Source organism: Scyliorhinus canicula, chromosome 3, assembly GCF_902713615.1.
Source record: "Scyliorhinus canicula chromosome 3, sScyCan1.1, whole genome shotgun sequence".
Taxonomy (NCBI): domain Eukaryota; kingdom Metazoa; phylum Chordata; class Chondrichthyes; order Carcharhiniformes; family Scyliorhinidae; genus Scyliorhinus; species Scyliorhinus canicula.
Window position 1 is genome coordinate 53,281,170 of NC_052148.1, and position 26,482 is coordinate 53,307,651.

Sequence of the window (26,482 nt, forward strand, 5' to 3'; positions counted from 1 at the left end):
ACCCCCCCACAGATTTTGCAGCTTTGCAGTAAATTAGACCTGGTAGTTTAATGTAAAATTCTGCAAATTTACAATCAATTCAATTGTCATCTCTGATCTGAAATGTTTATCCTTTAATCTGCATCATTTATATGTTATTATTTACACTTTGCCATCCATTAGGCTGCACATAGCCTTGGTTTATGACCATCATGGAAGACAAACCAAGGAGCCTCCGATGCATCATGTTGCCAAAAGGCTGCTGAAGACACAGCCAAATGGATCACTCACAGATTCCAGTGATGCATGTCTGTGCGTGTTGCCACTGCACACAAATGATAGCGAGAGGACTTGAAGCACAGGCTAGCATGAAGAACTAAACCCACAGCCTTGTAAAGGCACAAAGGTCCTGTTTGCACAGTAATTATTGATTAGCTTTCGTATTGCCCACAGGAATAACTAAACAATAAAAGGATAACAGTTCAGGTAAAGACTTACAATCAAACTTCCTATTCTTCTAAAGCTCATTAACATTATGAATTTCCAATTTTCTACTTTTTTTGGAGGCACAAACTGAAGTGGCAATAGGTGTAAAATTCATATATTTTCATGAATATATTCAGTCCACATGCACACTTTGTCGTTAAATAACCTGTTGGTTCATGCAGTCTCTTAATTGTGGGAATCTTTTACAGTAGAAAGTTTAACCCATTAATTATCTATAAACTAATAAATGTGGGCTTTGTTTAAACTCTTGCTTCCCAAGATGTAGGTACTAAGAGACGGTAATTTTTGCTCTAAAATTACTTCAGATTGGACATTAGTCTGGAGGTTGCAAATGGAAAAAGACCATTCTTGATCGCTAGCCACAGAATCCTCCCTGCAGAATAGGTGGGGAGAGAGCTGGGCAGTGAAAACAAAACTCCCTACCACATGACAGTCTGCAATTATATCATCAATAGATTAACTGCGCTGATTAAAGGAAAGCTCTCACTTTCAAGATTCAACGTGGCAATATGTAAACAGATCATTTTAGGACAACACATTAATAAATATCTGCCACGTAAAACAAACACAGCTGGAAATGATGTGTGCCTGCTAATCATATGCACAGAAGATACAGTCTAAAGACATTGTTTACAAAGCAATGAAACAAAAGGGTATGGGGGTGTGCAATGATGGAGTGATCCTCCCACCGTCTGCCTGGTAACATGTGTTTCCATTACTAGCCACCCACTGTTGCTTTACTGACAAGAATTTGGCTTCATCTTTATGACCTGCTTCAAGTACTAAAATCCCAAAATGTGGAAGGGATTAGCATCCTTCTCCCAGAATTTTCTGTTGTTTTGAAGTTGATTTCTGCCATCGGGATGGAAACCATCAGCTGGCCCAAACCAGCTTTAAAGTGACCATGCACAGATGCTGTTTCTACTTACCTTCGCAATTAGCTTAGGTCATTAGCTTCCATGGGGAAAAAAAAATTCCTGCAACTTTCATGAGCTATGCCATTTCCCCCTACTTTCTGGTTCCAAAGTAACACCTTGGACCACAACATATTTCCTCCATTAATTAATATTAGAATAAAGCACTTTGGCAACAAGCTTCAATGATTGCAAACTGCTGATGTGAAGCCAATTGCAACATTTTTGGCAACTGACCTAAAGTGGTCAAAAGGTTTTTTTTGCCAAATTCTTTCTTTCCTTTTCTGAAGGCACTGACTCATACAGAAATATGGTTCAATGAGTGTCAGCAGCCCTCCAGCCAGGATTGGTTTATGAGACTGAACAGTGGGTGCCAGCAGGGCTATTTAACCATGGATGGCATCAAAGCTGAGTGTATTTTGACATGCACTCACTATCCACACTTGTGCACTTTCAAACTGAGGTCTCTTGATGACAATTAGGAGTAGGAACCCTGGCTGATTTAGCCCATGTCCGGTACAACGGCACTGCAGCAAAATGTTGCTGAGGCTGAGATCAGCTAATTCAACACAGACTGGGAATCAAACCAGACTTCTTGTGGTTTGTAAGGCTTAGTACCACACTACATGGCTTAGTACCACACCACATGCGCTCTTCTCCATTTCAAATATAACTACATACTTTTGCCTTTTGAATGTCCACAGAATACAGTATTTTTCAGGCTCCGTTGCTCTCTTGAGGTTTGAGCAGTGACAGCTGGTGATCACAACTGAGTACTGAATAGCCACATTGAACTCAAAATGTTAACTCTGTTTCGCTCTCCACAGATTCTGCCAGACTTGCTGAATTTTTCCAGCACCTTTTGTCCTTGTGCGCAGTGGATGGTGATTATCCCCAAACTTTGTGACACCAAGGAGCCTGATATGCCTCACGCTAAACACAAATGCCCCAAACACTTCCTCTTTTATCACCCATGCTTAAAAAAATGGATGACACCACATTTTGAAATTCCATTGTGTACGAACCATGGGAAATGCAGGTTTAAACTTCAATCTTTTTAACACAAAATGTTCCTGATTTATTCCATGTTTGCTGCTAGGGAGGCCTTAAGTATAAACAAAAGGGAGTCATCACAATCTAGTGGTTGGCTAAAACGTGGAGCTGATGGAGGAATGGGAGCAAGTTTCCAGCTCATCCATTCAACCAAAGAAAATTTGAAAGATTGAAAAGAGGGAGAAGGAAATGGTTAATTATGGAATTGACAAAATGGCGGGGCAATGGAGAGCTGAGGAAACAGTGAGAGCTCAGGTGATATTTGACCTCCACCAAAATAAGCGTTTATACCCACAAACAAATTGAGAAAGGAGATCAGTGCACTAACCAAGCACAATTCTTAACTTTGCACAGGTGAACATGTGTTAGTTTGCAAGAAGGGCTTGCCACCCCCACCACCCTTCCACCACCCCCACACACACACCAGTGCAATAGGTGTGAGGGATGTGTCAGGCTCTGAATGTTAGTTCGAAGGCTTGATTGATAAGCGATTGTTTTTCTTTCATTTAGAGTACCCAATTCATTTTTTCCAATTAAGGGGCAATTTAGCGTGGCCAATACACCTAGCTTGCACATCTTTGGGTTGTAGGGGCGAAACCCATGCAAACATGGGGAGAATGTGCTAACTTCACACAGACAGTGACCCAGAGCCGGGATCAAACCTGGGACCTCGGCGCCGTGAGGCAGCAATGCTAATCACTTTGCCACCGTGCTGCCCCGATAAGCGATTGTTGAGGTGTGAGTGGTGGGCATGTGGTGAATTGAGCAGTACTGAAGGCGAGTGGTACAGTTGCTAGGATTTGGCATTTTAAGATTTATTCACTGACTTTGACCATGCCTGTGAGGTCATTGAGCTACTTTCCGCACTGCATCCAGCTCATCAGGGCTTCACTTCTGGCATTGACTTCCACAGCCATTTGTTCCCACTGCCTCCTGCCCCTCTGTGGATACAGAACACCTCTTCACCTGCTCCACCAAGATCTCCAGTACAGCACTGAAAAACTTGGAGCCCACGCTCTCCCATGTTTTGCCATTTATATTTACTCAAATAGATTCAGTTGCTGTATGACTCCCAGCAACTTATTCCACCACAAAGTACTGCCCGTTCATGAGACAGAGACTAATTGGTGCTTGGAAGTCATGATTTTGGTCTCCTTGTTGACGTGCACAGTGAATGAACAGCATGTTCAGTATTGGCTACATGTAGAAATAATTATAATAAACAGACAGCATGAAGTTGGTATGCTGCCCTCATTTCAATCAATAGGAATAGATTAATTGTGCATCACAATCCCTGTGTCTGTTTTTAGAGGTTATTCACTATTGCCCTCATAGTGGTTATAGGCATCAATCCTCTTTAAAACAAAGTATAATTAAAAAATAGATAGTTGCGATGAACATAGAACATAGAACAGTACAGCACAAAACAGGCCCTTCGGCTTTCGATGATGTGCCAAGCATTGTCCGAAACCAAGATCAAGCTATCCCACTCTGGTGTGTTCCATGTGCCTATCCAATAACCGCTTGAAAGTTCCTAAAGTGTCCGACTCCACTATCACAACAGGCAGTCCATTCCACACGCTAACCACTCTCTGAATAAAGAACCTACCTCGGACATCCCTCCTATATCTCCCACCCTGAATCTTATAGTTATGCCCCCTTGTGACAGCTACATCCACCCGAGGAAATAGCCACCGAACGTCCACTCTATCTATCCCCCTCATCATCTTATAAACTTCTATTAAGTCGCCTCTTATCCTCCTCCGCTCCAAAGAGAAAAGCCCTCGCTCCCTCAACCTTTCCTCATAACACCTATCCTGAAAACCAGGCAGCATCCTGGTAAATCTCCTTTGCACCCTTTCCAATGCTTCCACCTCCTTCCTACAATAAGGTGACCAGAACTGCACACAATACTCCAAATGTGGTCTCACCAGGGTCATGTATAGTTGCAGCATAACCCCATGGCTCTTAAACTCAAGCCCCCTGTTAATAAATGCTAACACACTATACGCCTTTTTCACGGCTCTATCCACTTGAGTGGCAACCTTCAGAGATCTGTGGACATGAACCCCAAGATCTCTCTGTTCCTCCATATTCCTCAGAACCCTGTCGTTGACCCTGTAATCTGCATTCAAATTTTTTCTACCAAAATGAATCACTTCGCACTTATCAGGGTTAAGCTCCATCTGCCATTTTTCGGCCCAGCTCTGCATCCTATCAATGCCTCTTTGCAGCCTACAACAGCCCTCCACCTCATCCACTACTCCACCAATCTTTGTGTCATCAGCAAATTTACTGACCCACACTTCAGCCCCCTCCTCCAAGTCATTGATAAAAATCACAAATAGCAGAGGACCCAGGACTGATCCCTGTGGTACACCACTGGTAACTGGTCTCCAGTCTGAGGATTTTCTATCCACCACCACCCTTTGTCTTCTATGTGATAGTCAGTTACTTGTCCAATTGGCCAAATTTCCCTCTATCCCACACCTCCTTACTTTCTTCATGAGCCGACCATGGGAAACCTTATCAAACGCCTTACTAAAATCCATGTATACGACATCAACTGCTCTACTTTCATCTATACACTTGGTTACCTACTCAAAGAATTCAATCAAATTTGTGAGGCAAGACTTACCCTTCACAAATCCGTGTTGACTATCCCGGATTAAGCTGCATCTTTCCAAATGGTCATAAATCCTATCCTTCAGGACCTTTTCCATTAACTTATCAACCACCAAAGTAAGACTAACAACATGCTCTTCATAAGATAATAAGAAATACGAGCGGCAGTAGGCCATTTGGTCTCTTGAACCTGCTCTGCCATTCGATAAAGTCTTGGCTGATCTGATTGTGGCCTGTACTCCACTTTCCTGCCTGTTCCCCATCATCCCTTTGTGATCAAGGTCTGGGCTCTCCTTTGCCCGAGGCCACAACAGGATTCCCGGTCAGGTGGAGAATGGGGCGCCCCCCGAAAAACGGGTTTGGCGCTGTTGCAATGCTCCGATCCCTTGTCGGCGGCCTTAGCGTGCTACCCACCCTGTGCCAGTGATGGGAGCGATGGGGCCACCGACTCAAAATGGGGGCCTGAACTTGAGATTGCGATGGAATCCGGCGAGCTCTCCCGCATACATAAATTTGTATGGTGAAGGGGAGAGAGTCCCTATTCTCCGCCAGCAGCTGCACCTAGCTCCAGATTGGAGAATCTCGGCCCAGATGACTCAAGTGTATTCAAAGATCCAGCCTCAACTGCTCTCTGCGGGACTGAATTCCATACTAATGACCTTGAGAGGAGAAATTCATCCTCATTTCCATCTTTAATTGAAGATCCCTCAGCCAGGCGTCAACGGGCCTCCAAGCCCAGGCATTCACCCCTTCTTCGGGGGTCAGTACGGCGCCAGGGTGCTGTACGCTCGAAAGCCGGCGTGATATGGCCAGCGTGGGTTCATGCATGCATGCCCCGGGAAATATGCCAGAGCCCTACAGGGGCCCGGCGCGGAGGAATATAGGCCCCTCCCCGGAATTAGCCCGCCCGCCCATCGGTAGGCCCCGGTCGCGGGCCTGGCCACCGTGTCCCCCCCCCCCCCCCCCCCCCCGGAGTCGGATCTCCCCGCCCTCCCACCAGGATGACCCTGCAGCCAGAACTCAGAGGTCTCACCGGGTGGGACCATACGTAACCCACGGCGGCGGACCTCGGCGTCGGAGCAGCGTGGCGCGATTCTCGTGCTCGCTGCCGATTCTCCGACCTGCCATGGGATCGGAGAATCCTGGCCCTTATCTTTAAACTGTGTACCTTAGTTTTAGATACCCCATGAGAGGAAATATCCTCCCATCATCTAACCTGTCAAATCCCTCAGAAACTTACTGTTTCAATTAGATCATCTCCCATTCTTCTAAATACCAGTATCGACCCAACCTTTGCTTGTAAGACGCCCCCTTTATCCAAAGCATTAGCCAAATGAACCTTCTCGGAACTGCTTACAATGTAGGCATATCTCTGCTTGGGTAAGGAGACCAAAACAGTATGAGGTACTCCAGATGTGATTTCCTCAATGCTGCAGCAAGACCTTTATACTCCCTCCCCCTGCAATAAAGGTTAACATTCTATTTGCCTTCTTAATTACTTGTGGTGCCTGCATGTTAACCGTTTGTGATTCATGTATAAGAACACCCAGATCTACCTGTACCGCAGCATTTTGCAGTCTTCTTCAACATAAATAATATTCTGCAGTTTTATTCCTCCTTCCAAAGTGGACAACCTCACATTGTCCCACACTATACTGCATGCCAATTTGTTGCCCACTCACCGAACCTATCCATTTTGTTTTGCACACTCTTTGTATCCTCCTCACAACTTGCTTTCCTACCTATCATTGTATCAAAAACAAATTTGGTTTCAATACAGACTGTTCCTTCATCCAGGTCATTGATATAGACCGTAATTAGCTGAGGCCCCAGTACTGTTCCCTGCAGTATTCATCTAGTTACAGGCTGCTGACCTGAAAATGATCCATTTGCCCTGACTCTGTGTTCCCCATTGGTTATTCAATCCTCTATCCATGCTAAAATATCGCCCCAAACAGCATGAGCACTACTCTTGTGCAGTAACCGTTTACATGGGACCTTATCAAATGTCTTTTGGAAATCCAAATCCACTACAACTGCCAATTCCCCATTATTCACCCCATTGTTACATCCTCAAAAACTCTAATACATTTTTCAAATCTGATTTTTCTTTCATAAAACCATTATGACTCTGATTCTGAGTTCTAAGTGTCCTGCTACCAGCTCTTTAATAACAGTAGTTCTGACTGTCTGTTTTGTTTCTTGCGAGTTGTCTCTCATACTCCACGTTCTCCCTCTTCTTTTTTCAGTCATCCTCTGCGGGTTTCTAAATCTTCCCCAATCTTCTGGGCTACCACTAATCATTGCAGCATTGTATACCAGCATTGATAGTTGGTATCCTTCTTATACATTTCTTTCTTTCTCAATGCAATACAGATTTGATGAGAGTTGTGAAATACCTCCTTAAATGCTTCTCTATCATGTTAACATTTAACCTGTTTCCCCATTCCATTTTAATTAACTTTGTCTTCATACTCGTAATTGACTTTATTTAAGTTTAAAACCCAGATTTCTCAGCCTCAAACGGAATGCGAAATTCTATCATCTTATGATTACTCTTTCCGAGAGGATCATTTACGAAGAGGTCATTAGTTAATCTTGTCCCTTTATATATCATCAAGTCTAAAATATCCTGTTCCCTAGTTTGTCTGAGAAAATATTGTTCCAAGAAACTGTCCTGAATACACTCTATAAACTCATCCTCCAGACTAGCTTTGCTAACTTGATTCATCCAATCCATATGAAGACTAAAATCTCCCATGATTATTTTAGTACCTTTTGTACAAGCCTCCATTATTTCTTGATCTCTACTCTGCCCGACAGTGTAGCTATGATTGACAGCTCCTGACCACATGAAAAGCAGCTAAGTGCTTTCTGCTGAGAAAAAGAGGAAGTGAAAGTACTTAACTCCTAGATGTTTATGAACATTGCAGTTGGGTTCACAACAGGATACTTGTGACTCAAGTCAAAGGGAAATTAAAATATACAATCCACACATTTGGCTGTCTGGAAGCTATTGCCCTGTCAATAGCAATCTACTAAAAGTTAAATAAAAGTGAATAGAAGCCTTGCTGTCAAAGGATCTGAGGGGGTTTAAAGCCATAACAGCCCGTAACAGCCCCCTGAACAAGCGCCGGAATGTGGTGACTAGGGGCTTTTCACAGTAACTTCATTTGAAGCCTACTCGTGACAATAAGTGATTTTCATTTCATGTGATGTGTTTTGACATTCTATCAGCTGCTGCTTTCTAGACATATATCTGACAGTGGGTATATGGGGCAGATTAAGTGAAAAAGTAATGTGAAAGCAATGTTAAGTGAAAAAGTCACTGTTTCTGCCTGTACTGCTCTTTAGCTTCTACGCGGGGGTATAGCATAGCATAGTATAGCATAGCCATTCATGCAAAATGTAACCCTGATGTGTACTTAATTAACTGATCTCGGACTGTTTGATGTTTGCTCACTTGCAGTGAGTCTTAGTTGTCTTGTCTCACTTATGATGCCTTCCACAGTTAAACAGTTTTCCAATACTTACCAGCTAGATTTTCACATTAAAAATGGTCACTTGGGCAAAATATTGGAAGGCCACTGTTTCCCATGAAATCCCATCTCCGTCCTAGCTAACTACCTCAAGGGAAGGAGTGTGAGGATTAATAGGAGAGAAATGTTAATAGCACTATCCAGAGAAAAGTGTAATAGAGTTGAACAGACTCCAGTGAAGAGGGGGTGGGGAGGGGAGGGTGGTGATGGGGCTGAGTCTCCTATACATTCGCTCTAGCAACCATGCTCATGGATGAAAATCAATACCTGGCAAAACAGGAGGGAAATATTATTCTACAAAACGTATGAAGATGTAAATGTCAACAGTAGAAAATTAAAATCATGACATAAAATATTAGAATTGCACAGCATCGGAAGAATGAGCGGTCATCTCATTGAAACATGCAGGATTCTTAAGGGGCTAGACAGGATAAATGCTAAGAGGATGTTTCCCATCATGGGAGGGTCTAGGACCAGAAGGCATAGTCTCAGAATAAAGGGGTGCCAATTTAAGACTGAGATGAGGAAGAATTTCTTTTTTCAGAGGGCAATGAGTCTTTGGAACTCCTTGCCACAGAGAGCTGTGGGGCAGAGTCCTTGTGTATATTTAAGGCTGAGATAGACAGATCCTTGATCAGCAATGGAACCAAGGGTTTCGAGGAAAGGGCAGGAAAGTGGACGTGAGGAATGTTGGATCAGCCATGTTCCCATTGGATGGCGGAACAGGCTCGAAGGGCTGAACGGCCTACTCCCATTCCTATTTCTTATGGTCTTATTGGTAAGTATCTGACAAATTAAAGACAGGTTAAAGTTTTGGGAATAGCCTTCACTGGTTTGACAGAAACATAAGGGTTCACAATGTAGGAGAAGGCCATTTGATCCATTGTTTCTGGAGTGGCCATTTTGACAATGCAATCAAAAACGATTCCCATTTCCCTGTTCATTCAAATATTTATCTAGGTTTTTCTTAAAAATGCAATAGTCTCTGTTTCGGCCTTTCCTTGTGGGAGAATTCCATGCTCCCCTGACTTATTTAGAACTTTCTCCTTAGCTTCCTTATCACTCTCTTAAGTGACAGCTTTAAATTTAAGATGCCTTCTATTTAACGCCCTGTCAGAAAAAGAAAGAACAAAATTCACTATTCACTCCATTAAAGCCCTTCATTATTATAAATACTTCTATTAAGTGTCCTATTAGCATAATGTTGAAAGAAGGTATTTTGTTGGCTTTTCATCTTGCACTCATCAGGACAATCAAATGTCAAGGGAAACAACAAATTTATACTACATGAGAAGAAGGTCCTGATTGGTTGTTAAGCAAACTCTGATTGGCAGAGGCATTGCCATGGAGATTGCACGCATTTATGGTGACTGACAAGTTAACTGTCCAACATTGTTTGAAATTTAAACCATGCATCTCGACTCTGATTGGTCAAGGAATGAAAACATATATCAATACACAGGGTCCTGTACTTTGGGATAGAAAAAACATGCACACACATTGTACCTGTTTCAGTGAAACAAAATAAATGAAAGCCATTCGATGGTTCAGTCCACAGGAAAATGCCTTGACCAATCAAAGTCAATTTGCCTGGCTTAAATTTCAAACTTGACAGGTAACTATTAGTCACCATCAACTGTTGCATTCTCCATGGCAACACTGCTACCAATCAGAGCCCACTCGTCAATCAATCAGCACCCTCTTTTCATACTGGAAAAAGTTTCCCTTGAAATTGGTGTTCTTGTGATTGTCCTGGTAAGTGTAAGATGAAAAACTTTGATAAAATGCCTCTTTCTTTCAGCAATATTCAAGTTCTGTACTACCAAACGAGAAAAGCCTATTAGCCTTCCCACCTCCACTGGAAATCACTATCCCTTATAATTACTGTGCCCCATGCATAACCTGATCCTAGTAAATTGGCAATGTGGAGGAGCAGAGAGATCTTGGGGTCTATGTTCATAGTTCTTTGAAAGTTGCCACTCAAGTGGATAGAGCTGTGAAGAAGGCCTATGGTGTGCTAGCGTTCATTAGCAGAGGGATTGAATTTAAGAGCCGTGAGGTGATGATGCAGCTGTACAAAACCTTGGTCAGGCCACATTTGGAGTACTGTGTGCAGTTCTGGTCACCTCATTTTAGGAAGGATGTGGAAGCTTTGGAAAAGGTGCAAAGGAGATTTACCAGGATGTTGCCTGGAATGGAGAGTAGGTCATACGAGGAAAGGTTGAGGGTGCTAGGCCTTTTCTCATTAGAACGGAGAAGGATGAGGGGCGACTTGATAGAGGTTTATAAGATGATCAGGGGAATAGATAGAGTAGACAGTCAGAGACTTTTTCCCCGGGTGGAACACACCATTACAAGGGGACATAAATTTAAGATAAATGGTGGAAGATATAGAGGGGATGTCAGAGGTAGGTTCTTTACCCAGAGAGTAGTGGGGGCATGGAATGCACTGCCTGTGGTAGTAGTTGAGTCGGAAAATTTATGGACCTTCAAGCGGCTATTGGATAGGTACTTGGATTAGGGTAGAATAAGGGAGTGTAGGTTAACTTCTTAAGGGCAGCACGGTAGCATTGTGGATAGCACAATTGCTTCACAGCTCCAGGGTCCCAAGTTCGATTTCAACTTGGGTCACTGTCTGTGTGGAGTCTGCACATCCTCCCCGTGACTGCGTGGGTTTCCTCCGGGTACTCCGGTTTCCTCCCACAGTCCAAAGATGTGCAGGTTGGGTGGATTGGCCATGAAAAATTGTCCAAAATTCTATGATTAACCTAGGACAAAAGTTCGGCGCAACATCGTGGGCCGAAGGGCCTGTTCTGTGCTGTATTTCTCTAAATCTACAAAATATGTTCTCCGTGGCTTCAATATGTGTTGTACAATGGGAACTAAATATTGAGCAGTTGCATCATCAGAAATTTTGTACATAAGCTTTTTCTTTACACTTGTGCTTTATGCACCAATGTATAAACCCAAAACTCTAGTGACCTTTTTATGGCTTTGTCTAGCTGCAATCCAACTTTAACTGGATTACATAATGAAACCCATAGGTACCACAGTTCATTCACATCTTTCAGCATTTTTCCCCATTTCTTGTTAGCACCTCCCTCCCTTCTCCCCCCCCTCCCCACCGCACTCATAAAAAGGTATTAACTGGCATTAACCCATGCTAAAACAACGAAGGATCATGTATCTTGAACATCAAGCTATTGTTTCTTGTTTAAATGCTGACCAAATGGCTGTGCATTCACTGTTTAGAAAAAAACAAGCGACTGAATTTGATTGTTGTCAGCTCCATATTTTCAACACTAAACCAGATTGGAGATTTTTGGAGTACATTTTTTTGGAAAAAGGTCAGATCATCAGCAGAGTCCACATCTACTTGCTGGAAAGAAAGTGTGCATCGGCATGTCATTTGTTAGAACTCTCAAGTGCCAGCAGAGTTCTTTTTCAGGCAGGTGTCAATGCTGGTGTCTTACCATTAAAGTGTGTCTGTTGGCTGACAGCAAGCCTGTCCCATATCCTGACGCCAAGCCTCCCATCGGTCCATTGTGTGATGCCCCTATTAAATTGTGCAAGTCGCTATGGCTACCGGGCATGGCTGTTGAGGGTCCCACCGCGTGGTTTCGCAGGACGTGTATGGCATCATCCAATCTTTCTAAGCGGTCTTCAATCCGGGTTTGCTTAAAAAAAAATTAAAGAATCTGTTATTATGATATTCCCAGCCATTTCCATGCAACAATTTTGCTGAATTCATGCTTCACGCATGCTTCACGTTACTTCTGAACTTGACTATTACAATGCACCCTCGCCTGGCCTTCATGTCTTACCCTCTATATACTTTCGGTCATCAAATTTTCTGCTGCCCACTGTCCTAACTCTCATCAAGTCCCGTTCACCTAACCTCCCTGTGCTCGCTGACCTACTTTGGCTCCCTATCAAGCCAAGGGTTGATTTTAAAATTTTCATCCTTGTTTTCAAATCCCTCCACAGACTCACCCTCTTTATCTCTGTAATCTCCTCCAGCCCTACAACCCTCCGAGGTAGTCTTGTGTCTCTAATTCTGGACAGTTACATATCCTTGATTTTAATCGCTGTACCATTCAAGGTGACACCTTCAGTTTCCTAGGCCCTAAGCTCTGAATTAGGCTCCACCCCTCTCTTTCTTCTCTAATGACACTCCTGAAAACATATCACTTAGACTAAACATTTGGTCATCTGAACTAAATATTTCCTTATGTAATTAATTGCTATTTTTTTTTGATAATGATCCTGTAAAGTGCCTTGAGGTATTTCATTACATTAAAGGCACAATGTAAGTTGTTGCTGTTACATTCTAAAGCATTTCAAAGTTGTCAAAAATGATCATTATAAAGGTAATGCAACCCATTAGTAGTTACAGGGATAGCATGTTGCTTTGCAGCTTTTGGAATACATTCAATATAAAAGGAAACCAATGGAAAAGCATGCTGCAAGAAATTATAATATCGCAGAATTAGTAGCTGATTTTACCCTAGTCCTTTTATCGAATGCTTTTTTTCTCTACCTGGTTCTGTCGACTGCTAAGATCAGTACCAGCAAACCATTATTTACTTGGTCCAAACTATTTCATAACTAGGGCAGTTAAGACGCAATACTGACAGGAAACTTCAGCCAAAGTTTCGTAATGCTAAGATGCACGTACGTACTAAGCACCAGCCGAGGGTTCACTGTTTCCATCTGAACGCCTTGACAATTGTTGCCACATTCCTGAATCCAAACTGTGAAGGTTACTTTGCCATCTCTCTGATGTGTTAGGCAGGTTGGTTTGATGTGGACTGCACTTGATGCAGGGAAGTTAGAAACAGACGTCTAACACTGGAGAAGATCCAACACTGTTTTATTCAACTATAGAACTGCTATATGTATTCAGCTGTGGGTCGACACTATACTGATCTGACTGGTGACCCTGTTGTAGCCTGACCAGACTTACTAGCTTACCGCATGGTGTTTGCACTTGCTAGCTCGTGGACTCTGACTGTCTCAGTAGCTGGGTCCCGAGACAGCGGGAAACCTAGTGTCCTCCGGCTTTATAGTGGTAGTGTCCTGTCTGGTGATTGGCTGTACTGTGTTGTATGCTTACTGGTCATCCTATGTGTCAATCACTCCCTGTCTGCATCTCATTATATACATGAGTGGATATTATGACACTCTCTAGTTAAATTTTTTTTTCCCAGTAAGACAATCGTTTGAAATTCTGGACAATGGAGAGCTTGAAAATACCTCAACATAAATAACTCATTTTCAAATTTAAATGCAACTTCTTTGAGTGAGAGAAACACCCTGGTTACAACACCCAAGGTAGATTTTCCAACTATCTCTGCCCTATTACTGGGCATGTGTGAAGTGCCTCACATAAACCTGAATAGTTTGGAAAGTGCCCATCAGTTTCTTTGTGCCTCAAATATCTCATTTAGATGTCCATTTAAGGAGCAGTAGCATAGTCCTTAAATTATTGGGGTCGTAATCCAGAGACCCAGACTAAATATCCAGTGAATGTAGGATCCAGTTCCACCATGGCAGCTTCAAAGTCTGAATTTTTAAAAACAGCTGTAAATCGAAAGCTGGTGTCAAGTGTGGCGGCTAGGGGATTTTCACAGTAACTTCATTGCAGAGTTAGTCTAAGCCTACTTGTGACACTAATAAAGATTATTATTATTCTAAAAAAAAACGGGTAGAAAAAAACTACTATTGAACTGTTGTAAAAATCCAGCCAGTTCATTAATATCCTTCAGTAAGGAGAGCTCTCATCCTTATCTGGCAGGCCTATATGAGACTCCAATGTTATGTCAATATGATCAGCTCGAAGTACCTGCTTAACTGGCCCAAATGTCAGTTGTAACATGTTAGGAATGGACAATAAATGCAGACCTTGCTATCGTTACCCACATTCCCAAAATCAACTTTTTAAAAAACACTGAAATTTTAGCTAGAAGAGTACCTTATCACAAAACATAGAACATAGACATACAGTGCAGAAGGAGGCCATTCAGCCCATCAAGTCTGCACTGACCCACCTAAGCCCTCACTTCCACCCTATCCCCGTAACCCAATAACCCCTACTAACCTTTTTTGGTCACTAAGGGCAATTTATCATGGCCAATCCACCTAACTTGCACGTCTTTGAACTGTGGGAGGAAACCGGAGCACCCGGAGGAAACCCACGCAGACACGGGGAGAACGTGCAAACTCAGCACAGACAGTGACCCAGCGGGGAATTGAACCTGGGACCCTGCCGCTGTGATGCCACAGTTATATCCACTTGTGCTACCGTGCTGCCCTATAAAATGCCCTATAAAACATCCCATATAAAATGGAAATTCCAGGCTGCTGGAGGCTGTTTGCATTTAAAGTATTGAAGTATTCAAAGAGGTCAATAATATTGCTGTAAAATAATTCTTGTGTTGAGATCTGTTTTGGATTGATTTTTATTTATTTTATCATGTCTCTGTCTAGTTGTGCTAAGTGCTTCAGACCTCCATTTTATCTTAATCTAAAATACAGGTCCATAGAAATTCCTCTTCGGATGCCAATAACCTGACCAACAAATGATCTGAAATCTACCCTTCAATGTCAACATCAAGCATTCTAATACAATGTGTGCCTGTCGGATGCAAGGTAAATTTCTCTCCATGCTGTTCTAACAACAAACTTTGGTTCCAACCTTAGAACAGGGTAGTAAAGGAAACTGGATGTGGTGCAGGATGCAGTGTACTTTTCTATAAGCCTCAAACATTTTGCTCTGCTGCTACTTAGCCGCATTCCTAATGTCCAAATGACAACTAAGTCCTATTTGCAGGTGTCATTACTGGATCCACATGTGGCTCTTTACTTTAAGCATTCAAAGTTCTTGTTTGAATATTTGCTACTACCACCAAGATCTGCACCTGCGGCGGCTCCATTAGAACACATTTGTAGTTGGCTAATCCCTGCTCCTCGCAAGCCCTCTGCTAATGGACTTTGTGATGTTGAATGGAAGAAATTGGCACAGTGGAGCTCAGTGAGATCTCTTGGCCTACTCTGTCCTGTGGTATAATTCCTTTCCATGAGTACACCGGCATTTGTTTGCCTGGGGTTGCAATTTGCTCCATTTGACTTTTGCGCATCTTGTGGCAATTGCATTTTGTGGCCCATTTTGTTTGTTAGAAGGACACCATCAAATTTTGGAGACCCTCTGAAAACTAAAGTCAACATAGCCTTTAGTTTCATGCTGTGGACAGCACGGTAGCACACATGGCTAGCACTGTGGCTTCACAGTGCCAGGTTCCCAGGTTCGATTCCCTGCTGGGTCACTATCTGTGTGGAGTCTGCACGTTCTCCCTGTCTCTGCGTGGGTTTCCTCCAGGTGCTCCGGTTTCCTCCCACAGTCCAAAGATGTGCAGGTTAGATGGATTGGCCATGCTAAATTGTCCTTAGTGTCCAAAAACGTTAGGAGGGGTTATTGGGTTACGAGGATAGGGTGGAAGTGAGGGCTTAAGTGGGTCAGTGCAGACTTGATGGGCCGAATGGCCTTCCCCTGCACTGTATGTTCTATGTTAACACAAGGAGAAACAGAAGGCGATACAGCCCGCGGAGTCTGCTCTGCCGTTCAATATGATCATACTGATCCTCGGCTTTGATTCCACTTTCCTGCCCTCCCCACACATCTCTCTATTGCCTGAGAGACCAAAGACCAACCTTTAATATATTCAATGATTTCATACTCAAAACCCTCGGATGGAGAATTCCAAGGATTCATGATCCTTTAAGTGTTGACATTTTTCCTCATCTCAGCCCTAAATGATCGGCCCCTTATCCTGAAACCTTGCACCCTTGTTCTAGATTCTCTAGCCAGGGGAAACAGCCTATCAGTATCTGTCAAGTCCCTTCAAAATCTTGAATGTTTCAATGCAATCACGTCTTATTCTTCTCAACTCCAGAGAATGTTGACCCAATTTACTCAGCATAGGGCAACCCTCTCATACCAGGGCCAAACCAATCCAGTGAACCTCTACTGTACTGCAAGTTTATCCTTAAGTAAGCCTCTACTGGGCTTCTAGACATACTGGATGTAAAATTGGCAGGAATTTGAGGGATGGATAGGAACCCACAATTTTTGCTTCCACAAATGGGGTCACAAATAGTGGGCGTGAGTGAAAGACGTGTATGCATTCCTTCTGAAACAAATTTCCACTGGAACAAGAAGTTTTATTCATTTGTTCCTTTACAGGATATGGGTGTCGCTGGCTCGGCTGGCATTTATTGGCCATTCCTAACTGCCTTTGGGAAGGTGGTGGCTCGGTCTCTGGGGTGTAGGTACACTCAGTGCTGTTAGGAAGGGAATTCCAGGGCTTTGGCCCAGCAATACTGAAGGAATGGTGATATATTTTCAAGTCAGAATGATGTGTGGCTTGGAGAGGAACTTGCAGGTGCTGGTGTGCCCATGCACCTGCTGTCCTTGTCCCTCTAGGTGGCAGAACTAACGGGTTTGGAACAAGCCTTGGTGAGTTACTGCAGTGCTTCTTGGAGATGTGGGAGGCTTTGGAGAGGGTACAGAAAAGATTTACCAGGATGTTGCCTTGTATAGAGGGCAGGGCATTAGCTATGAGGAGAGGTTGGAGAAACTTGGTTTGTTATCACTGGAACGACGGAGGTTGAGGGGCAACCTGATAGAAGTCTACAAGATTATGAGGGGCATGGACAAAGTGGAGATGGAGAAGCTTTTTCCCCAGAGTGGAAGAGACAATTACTAGGGGCATAGGTTTAAGGTGCGGGGCAAGGTTTATTAGAGTTTTAAAGACCAGTAATTCTTAAAGCACAAATAGAATGGCCAGCTCGCACTGACATATACACGTATAAGTGCACTCTGATGATCAGATTTAAAGTATCCTATAAAAAGATTCCTGTTTTTTATTTTGGATCTATTCACCAGATCACACTAACAACAGTTACGAGGCAAGTTTTTCACACAGAAGATGGTGGGAGCCTGGAACTTGCTGCTGGGGGAGGTAATGGAAGCAGATACGATAGTGACTTTTAAGGGGCGTCTTGACAAATACATGAATAGGATGGGAATATAGGGATATGGCTCCCGGAAGTGTAGGGATTTTTAGTTCAGATGGGCAACATGGTCGGTGCAGGCTTGGAGGGCCGAAGGCCTTGTTCCTGTGCTGTAATTTTCTTTGTTCTTCTTTGGATGTGGGGGTTGCTGGCAAGGCCAGCATTTATTGTCTCGCTCCTTTCTATGCCAGACTCAATTTTAAAGAAGAACATTTTTAAAAATACATTTTTGAAGGAGTACTTTAAGTATTGACATATCCTTTTGACAAGTATGAATGTGGCATTGAACATCACTGTTCCCAGACAGCAACTCATGAAGTTACCTTATCACAAATGCCACCATTCCACCTGAAGTTTCTTAAATACAGAATTCTCTGAAAGACTTTATTTTGTTTATACACATATGAAATAACAAAACATAGATCTATTTTCCCCAATGAAGCAACAGGGAAAAATCTTCAAAGACAGTGCTGGATTAAGTGCATAAATGGAATAAATTTGTGCAACTTTATTTTGCTAGCATATTGTTACATCCTTTTTTTCTCACACCTACCAAAGAATGAAGTGGGCCTTCGTAATTGGGAGAAGATGGACCCTGGCCTCCATTTCTGGACCACACAGAGGTACCTGCTAATAATAGAAATCAGGGTTAAAAGCTTGGTGCTTAAGGTCAGGACACAAGGGGAAAGAAAACGCAAAACCCAGACACACACATTCTACTTGCCTAAAACACTGGTAGATTGTTTTACCTGTGAGAGTTGGCGGAGATCCAACAGGCGTTGATGGAGTTGAAGGGAAACTGTTGTTAGTGTGATCTGGTGAATAGATCTAAAACAAAAACAGGAATCTTTTTACAGGATGCTTTGAATCCGATCATCAGAGTGCACTTTTACAAATTACTGGTCTTTAAAACTCTGGAAACTGTAGACCAATTTTGCTCCACTATTGAGCATTTTGTATTTGTTGCAAGTCTACAGCTGCTTCACAGTAAAATTTCCAAATGCGAAAGATGCAAGTTATATCACCGCCCAGTACAGATCAGGGTACAAACTCGGGGAAGTAGATTTGAGTCGCAGAGCAAGCAAATTGCAATAGGGCTGATATAAATAATGAACTTCTGTGTTATTCCCATGTCCTCCCCGTGTGTGCGTGGGTTTCCTCTAGGGGCTCCGGTTTCCTCCCACGGTCCAAAGATGTGCAGGTTAGGCGGACTGGCCATGATAAATTGCCCTTAGCAGTCCAGAAAGGTTAGGTCGGGTTACTGGGTTACAAGGATAAGGTGGAGGCGTGGGCTAAAGTAGGGTGCTCTTTCCACGGGCCAGTGCAGACCCGATGGGCCAAATTGCCTCCTTCTGCACTGTAAATTGTATGATTCTATTATTGTTTTGTTATTACAAAGCCACAGGCTCAATTATGGCCCATTTGCTCAATGACGGCTCCGTAGGCACATTCCAGTTAGCCCCACTGACCCATTCAGTCTCCATAACTGAGCAAGTTTATTCATGAGAATAAGAGCAGTGTGTTCACGGTCTGAAGTTATTGAACTTAATGTTAAGTTATGGCATGCATGGTAGCACAGTGGTTAGCACTGATACTTCACAGCACCAGGGACCCGGGTTCGATTCCCGGCTTGGGTTACTGTCTTTCTGGAATCTGTACGTTCTCCTCTTGCCTGCTTGGGTTTCCTCCGGGTGGTCCGTTATCGTTCCACAGTCCAAAGATTTGCAGGTTAGGTGAATTGGACATTCTGAATTCACCCTCAGTATACCTGAACAGGTGTTGGGAGTGTGGCGATCAGGGATTTTCACAGCAACTTCATTGCAGTGTTAATGTGAGCTTACTTGTGGCACTAGTAAAATTATTATTATTATTAAAAGTCCGGAAGGCTGCAACATGCCTAATCGGAAGAAGTGGTGCTGTTCCTTCAGTTTGCACTGGGCTTCACTGGAACATTGCAGCAGGCTAAGGACAGACATGTGGACATGAGTTGAAATAGCAAGCGACAAGAAGGTCTGGATCCTGCATGTGGACAGATCGAATGTGTTCTGCAAAGCTCAGAGTAGAGCATTTGTTTCGGGAGTCTTGTATCGGGCATGCAGGCAATGTGGCCTGCCCATCGCAGCTGCTCGAGCGGGACCAGTGCCTTGATACTGGGGATATTGAACTGGGAGAGTATGCTCATGTTGGTATGTCTATCCTGCCTTGGATTTGCAGGACTTTGCAGGGGCAATGTTGGCGATACCTCTCCAGGGATTTGAGGTGTCTGCTGTATATTGGCCATGTTTCTGATACATACAGAAGGGCAGGGACCACGGTTGCTCTGTAGACCATGAGTTTGGTGCTGGATTTGAGGTTTCGGTCTTCGAATACTGTTCCTCAAGCGCCCGAAGGCAGCACTGGAATCGATGCTGGATTTCATCGTTGATGTCTGCTCACACCAAGAGGATGCTCACGAGGTATGGGAAATGATCCACATTGTCCGGGGGCTCACCGTGGGTCTTAGTGGTCGGGGGAAGTTTTGTGTAGCAGGAGCTTGTATCTTGTGCACACTATTTTAAACACACACACACACTGCACATGGATAGTTGGACATTTGTGTTGATGAGTGAGTAGGAGAGGTGGAATGGGGTTAAGTGTAAATGCTGAAAAATCCACTTCATGCTGATCTCCATCCTATGCGATCTTGTAATGCAAACATTTTTTGTATGAAAAGGATGAACTCATTCATCTCCACTCTTGCATTCTTCTATGAATGCCCATATCACAAATAGCTGATCTAGGTAGGCCTATTTCTTACCGAAGGACGGAATTTACCCATTTTTGTTCCATGTCATGCATTGACTAAAACCTGGCGTGTAGCTCTCCAACTGCACAGCTGAAATTTAGTCCGATTTTGAGCATCTAGGGGGCATGCTTTACGCTGTCCAGGTGGCGGGGCAGGGCCTGATTGAGCTGGCCCTATAAAAGGAGCGCCCCAATCAGCACAGAAAACAGATACTGCAAACCCCAGCCCAAAGGGGCTCCACGGGGGGGAGGGGGGGGGGGTTCCCCTTGACTCATTCACATTTTCCAAACCTGTTGTAAACCTCATCAATGTGACATGACGTTGAGGTTTGAATATTCAGTGGGGGGCGGGGGGGGGGGGGGGGGGGGGGGTCTCAGTAATGAGGTTAAAATATATGCAAATCTATTGAAATGAGGTTCTCACCCATTGTGGGTGTGAACCTCGTTATATCACTGGTGGGATGTATGGAATATCCAGAAACACGATTTCACTGGCAAGTATCTAATTTCCCGATTCTCGTGAGATCTTGTGCTCCGATGCCATTCTTGCTGACAGCAGACACGGGTTTCAAATCCCCCTCCCATATCTTTATATGAGACGCACAAGAGCGGTACACTGAATTGTGTGATTCTTATGGCCCCAGCTCCAATCATGGGCCTAGAAATTGGCTTTTGCCCACAGGCGGTGGCAAAACCAGTGAGGGCAGGTAGCTCCACTCTCCGACAATTTAGCCCGCCCCCAGCCTGTTATGGCTGCAGGGCGGGCTGGCGTGGATTGAGTTGGCTACCAGTCGACTTACCTTCTGGGGAAGTGAGGGGGATGAGCGATCTGCCCTCATGCATAAACTGCAACCCTATGTCTCTCAACACTGTGGAGCAGTCCCTTAACGTTAGGATACCAAGTGTCAGATCCATGCTTTCACCGAGTCACTTTGTTTAAAGAAATATATATTGACAGCAAAATTCTTTAAAGAGTAAATTCCCCATTGCCATGCTTTTCTGAAACCCAGGGATAAATATCTTGTTAAAATTTCTATTCTCTGGGATTTAGGAGAACAAATTCCCTGCTGTTTATAAAAAAAAATACCTCCTATGTGCTCGAAGTCCAATCTGGTTTCTAATCCAACTGGATCAACCCCATTTTCCCTGGTCAGCTCTCTTTGAATGCCACCACTAAAAATTCCAGCTCAATGTAGCCATTGTAGGTATTGTGCCAGGCAGCCCCTGCAGCTGTCTTTAGAGCAGATTATGCCATTAAAAATAAAATTCAAATCCCATCCAGGCAGCCAAAAAGTTTGGATTAAATCGGTTGCGCCCGTAAGTAATTATCTGTAAGAATATCCCCGTCTCAAATACGTTGAGGTTTTCCATTTCACATCAACGCATTACATGCCTACCAGATAGAAAAAAACGAGCTTTAAACAAAAAACCTCCCTTACCATTCACAGTCTCTCTCCCATTCCAACACAAAAGAAAATGAGAATAACTTACTGATGCAAGTGCTTTACCCAGTGCGTCGCCAGTCTGTGAGTTGCCAGTTGGCACGCCTGATCTGGTCACTGGAACCAGAGAGAACAGAAATCACAGTTAAAGTTACTCAAATTAGGTCACAACCTGCAGAAACATTCCAGCATAATATTTTACTTGCGAGCGAAACAAACCCATGACACAGGGCTATGGAAACCCGCCAGATGACATCACGAATGTTGGAATGTAGCATTATGGGTTTTATTTGGTACAGATGGACTATGAGGTGGGGGGGGAGAATTTCAAAGACTGAGTCTTTCATGCTTTCTGCATTTTTCAGACTTAACAGTAATTCCCAGTAAGTTGTTTTAGCTGAAATGTCCTTGCCCTGTACTGATTAAATTTGAATTGCGTCACACATGTCAGAAGATACTGGTGCCTGGACCACCTAAAAACAGCTGCTCCCTTCTATTTAAGTTAGCGTTCAGAGATGCACAGACAGAATGAGGATAGGTCTCAGCATGCTTAGTTCGCAAAACAAATGTCTGAGGAGAGGAAAACACTTGTGAAGGTTATGCTTCAGATACAAAAGGCACAAAGTAAGAGACAGTTCCCTGGGTGCCTATTTTCAAGTGCCAACCAGATGAATATGGTGAGAGAAAATCTCTTCCTCAAAACCATGGCCAATCTTTTCAAACTGGGAATTAGGTAGATTCTTCAAAAAGAGGGCTATTAAAGGAATGGGAAGTTAGCAAAAGAAAATGATTAAAATATAGTGGCTTATGTGAACAAAAGCACTGATGGACCACATTTCCTGTTGTTGTCCTTTAAATTCTATGACTCTATAATTCTGAAGAAAATATGGTCCAGGATTATGAAGTTATCATGGTAATAATTTATGAACACAAATATATGACACTGAAGCCAACTTTTCACTGCCCAAGTTCTGTTAATGATGAATATAAGCATCAACTCAGGTTGTTCCAAGTCTGTGTGACTTGGCACCAGGCCAAATTAGACATTTAGACATTGATCTGTTAGCTAAGGTTAACTTCCTGCATTCTTTTAATTAACCGATATACAAAAATAAGGATGTGCAAAGCCTTAGTTAAGCAATCATTAGTTCCCACCATGGGGAAGAAGTTCACCTTCAGTGGAACTGGAAGACTCCGCTGGCAGGAAGGGGTGTAAAATTCAGCCTGATGTCCTTTGCTAGCAGAAGATTGATACGGGGATTGATGTTGATGTGGTATACAGGGATTTTCAAAAGGCATTTGATACAGTGTCACACAACAGACTTGTCCACGAAATTCTAGCTCAAGGAATAAAAGGAAAAGTAGGCACTTGGATAAGAAATTGGTTGAGTGAGTGACAGGAAACAGAGAGGAGTGATAAATGGAATTTTGTAGTGGAGTTCCACAGGGATCGGTGCTTGCCCCCTTGCTCTTCCTGATATATATTAATGACCTAGACTGTGGTGTTCAGGGTATAATTTCAAAATTTGCAGATGATATGAAGATTAGAAACATTGACAACTGTGATGAAGATAGTTTAAACTTCAAAAGGACATAAACATGTTGGTGGGGCGGGCAGATAAAGTTCAATGCAGAGAAGTGTGAGGTGATTCATTTTTATAGGAAGAATATGGAGAGAAAATATAAAATAAAGGGAGAAAATCTAAAGGAGGTACAGGAACATAGGGTCCTCAGTGTATATGTAGATAAGTCATTGAAGATGGCAGTGCATGTTGAGAGATTAGTTAATAAAGCATACGGTATCCTCAGTTTTATTGACAGAGGCATTGAGGACAAAAGTAAAGACGTCATGTTGAATTTGGTTAAGACTCTAGTTAGGCCTCATCTGGAGTGCTGCGTCCAGTTCTGGGCACCAGACTTGAGGGAGAATGTGACGGCATTGGAAAGAATATGGAGGGGATTCACAAGAATGATTCCAGGATAAAGAACTGTAGCTATGAGGATGGAATAGAGAGGTTTGGTCTGTTTTCCTTGGAGAAAAGAAGGTTGCGAGTAGATTTGAAAGTGATATTCAAGATCCTGAGCAATACCGAAAGGGTAAATAGTATGAAACTGTTCTCACTCAAGATAACATGAGCACAGATTCAAAATGATTGACGATAGGCGTAAAAGTGATGATATGAAAATGTTGTTCTCCTAGAGGGTGGCTGGAATTTGGAACAAACCTCCTGAGAGGGTGGTGGAGGCAGGTTTGATCGAGGTATTCAAAAGGGAATTGGATCGCTGTCTGAAATGAAAGAATGTGTAAGGTTAAGGGGATAAGGCAGGGAATTGGGCCTAGGCAGAATGCTCCTTCAGAGAATTAGTGCAAACTTAATGGGCTGAACAAACTCCTTCTGCACTGTAAAGATTCTGACTGGCCAGCAACCTAAAGCTATCAATTAGAACGAGGAAAGGGGTTATGAGAAATTTCTTTACATAGGGGTTGTTGAAGCATGGAATGCCACAGGGAAAAGTGAAGTAGAGTATTGCACCTTTTAATTGATTAAATATTTGAAGCTGGAGGGAAGTTCAGAGGAAGACATGGAGCAGTGGAATTGGTTTTGCATTTATCCAGCATAGACACAAATTGGGGAGGCGGTGGGGTAGTGGTATTGTCACTGGACTAGTAAACCAGAGTAATGGTCTGGGAACCCAGGTTCAAATCCCACCACTGCAGTTAAGGAAATTTGAATTCAATAAAAATCTGCAATTAAAAGTCTAATGACGACAATGAATCCATTGTCAATTGTTGTAAAAACCCATCTGGTACACTATTGACATTTAGGGAAGGAAATCTGCCATCCTTACCAGGTCTGGTCTACATGTGACACCAGAACCACAGCAATGTGGTTGACTCTTTACTGCCCCTCAAGGGCAATTAGGGATGGGCAATAAATGCTGGCACAGCCTGCGATGCCCACAACAATGAACAAATGAAAAATAACAATGGCATTACTATGATGCAAACTTCTTTTAATTGAAGTAATCCAGACTTTTATTGGAAACCTGTTTGGCAAAACCATGGGCTGAATTCTCTGCTTTTGGGACTATTTCCCCACACCGTCATAAAAACTGTGGACTTAAGGGACACACATTCCTAGCCCTGCAGAGGGCTAGCAGGGACGCGGTTTAAAACTAGCAGCTTTTGCTGTAGATACGGGCCCCCGCCCGTCCGTGTCGGAGGCCGCGCATGTGCATGATGGCGACCACGCCGTGCTCCATGGCGGACTCAGACCGCGGAGCTGGACATTAAAAATAGAACCCCTGATTGGCCGCGCGCCTGACCCTGACCGCCCGCCCAAACATTGCCGGCTGCGTATAAGGACCCCCTGCCCGCCGATCGGCCCGCCGCTGACCATGGCGGTCGCGGACTGAGTCCGCAGCCGCCACACTAGTATCCCGACCGGCAGGACCACATTAGATCCACGGCGTCGGGACTTTGGCCGGTCGGGGGCGGAGAATTACAGGACGGGCCTCTGGCAATGGGCATAGGTTTGTGGCGCGGCGTACTCGTTTTTCGGAGTCCGCAGAATCGGGGAACCGCCGTCGGTCCCGATTCAGTGCAGCGAAATGGATTCTCCGCCCTGGCGCAGGCCGCAATTTCAGCATCGGGGTGCAGAGAATCCAGCCCCATTTCTCTGTGTCACTGTCGCTATACCGATATTACTCAAGTGATGGAATGATGTTTTAACCAGAAAGTACGAGGTTTCCCAAAGAATTTTCATGAAAACAGTGCCTTTTTAATGATTATTTGACTGACTCAGAGCTTCACACACACACCCAACTTTACACTCAGACATTACTTAAGAGCCTGAGGTCTTTTGGGTGCGGCTATCGCTAATGGCTTGAACATTTTATTTTTTTAAATCTTCTGGAATAATTTTGGTCTTCATGACTGACAGTCTATTTGGAATTCTCAAAATAAAACAGCTTTTCCTTTATTGGATTAAATATAGAAGAAGGTCTTCCAGGTTATATGCATTAAGATGCTTTACGAACCCCTTCTGAATCTTATACCTGCTCGAACAGTTGCTGGAAAGGTATGATTTAATATTTGTTATTCTTATAATAACTAGAATATAGTATGGTAAAACACAGAAATAAGCTAAGCATCCCACCAAGTCTGTGTGGTGTTTTTCCCTATATGAGTCAGCTCGTTTAATCTGGCTCGCTGCTCATACCCTATAATTATTTTTTCAAGCAACGATTGAAGTCCTTTTAAAATAACTAACGGCACCGTGAGTATGAAAAGCCACATTCTGTCTAATCTCAGCAACACGGTAGAAGGGCCAAATATTTGATCGTAAAGTGGGTTAAGAAGCCAATGGGGTCCCAAGGATGGACCGTAAAAGCTGAAGCGCTTTTGCAGTAAAAGGCCATGCTTTGGCTATTAGTAGCAACATATATTCAAGAATGGACATGTTCTCCCTCTTTCCCTCCAAGCATATACTCTTTTTGAGAGTTTACATTTTTGGAAATTATATTTGGTAACTCTAATAGTCAAAAACCAACAAGAAAAACAATG

At 43.4% G+C, this 26,482-nt stretch overlaps 1 protein-coding gene across 23 annotated transcripts in view; it reads right to left on the reverse strand.

Moving 5' to 3' along the window:
* Positions 1 to 26,482, reverse strand: part of LOC119962658 (transcription factor 4-like) — a 679,430-nt gene that overhangs the window by 65,568 nt on the left and 587,380 nt on the right. For all 23 annotated transcript variants that reach the window (XM_038790553.1, XM_038790536.1, XM_038790535.1 and 20 more), the window contains 4 exons: positions 21,965 to 22,032; positions 18,439 to 18,517; positions 18,243 to 18,319; positions 12,091 to 12,294 (listed from right to left, as the gene is read on the reverse strand). In XM_038790553.1, the coding sequence (XP_038646481.1) occupies positions 12,091 to 12,294; positions 18,243 to 18,319; positions 18,439 to 18,517; positions 21,965 to 22,032 (428 nt within the window). The remainder of the gene's footprint in view (positions 1 to 12,090; positions 12,295 to 18,242; positions 18,320 to 18,438; positions 18,518 to 21,964; positions 22,033 to 26,482) is intronic.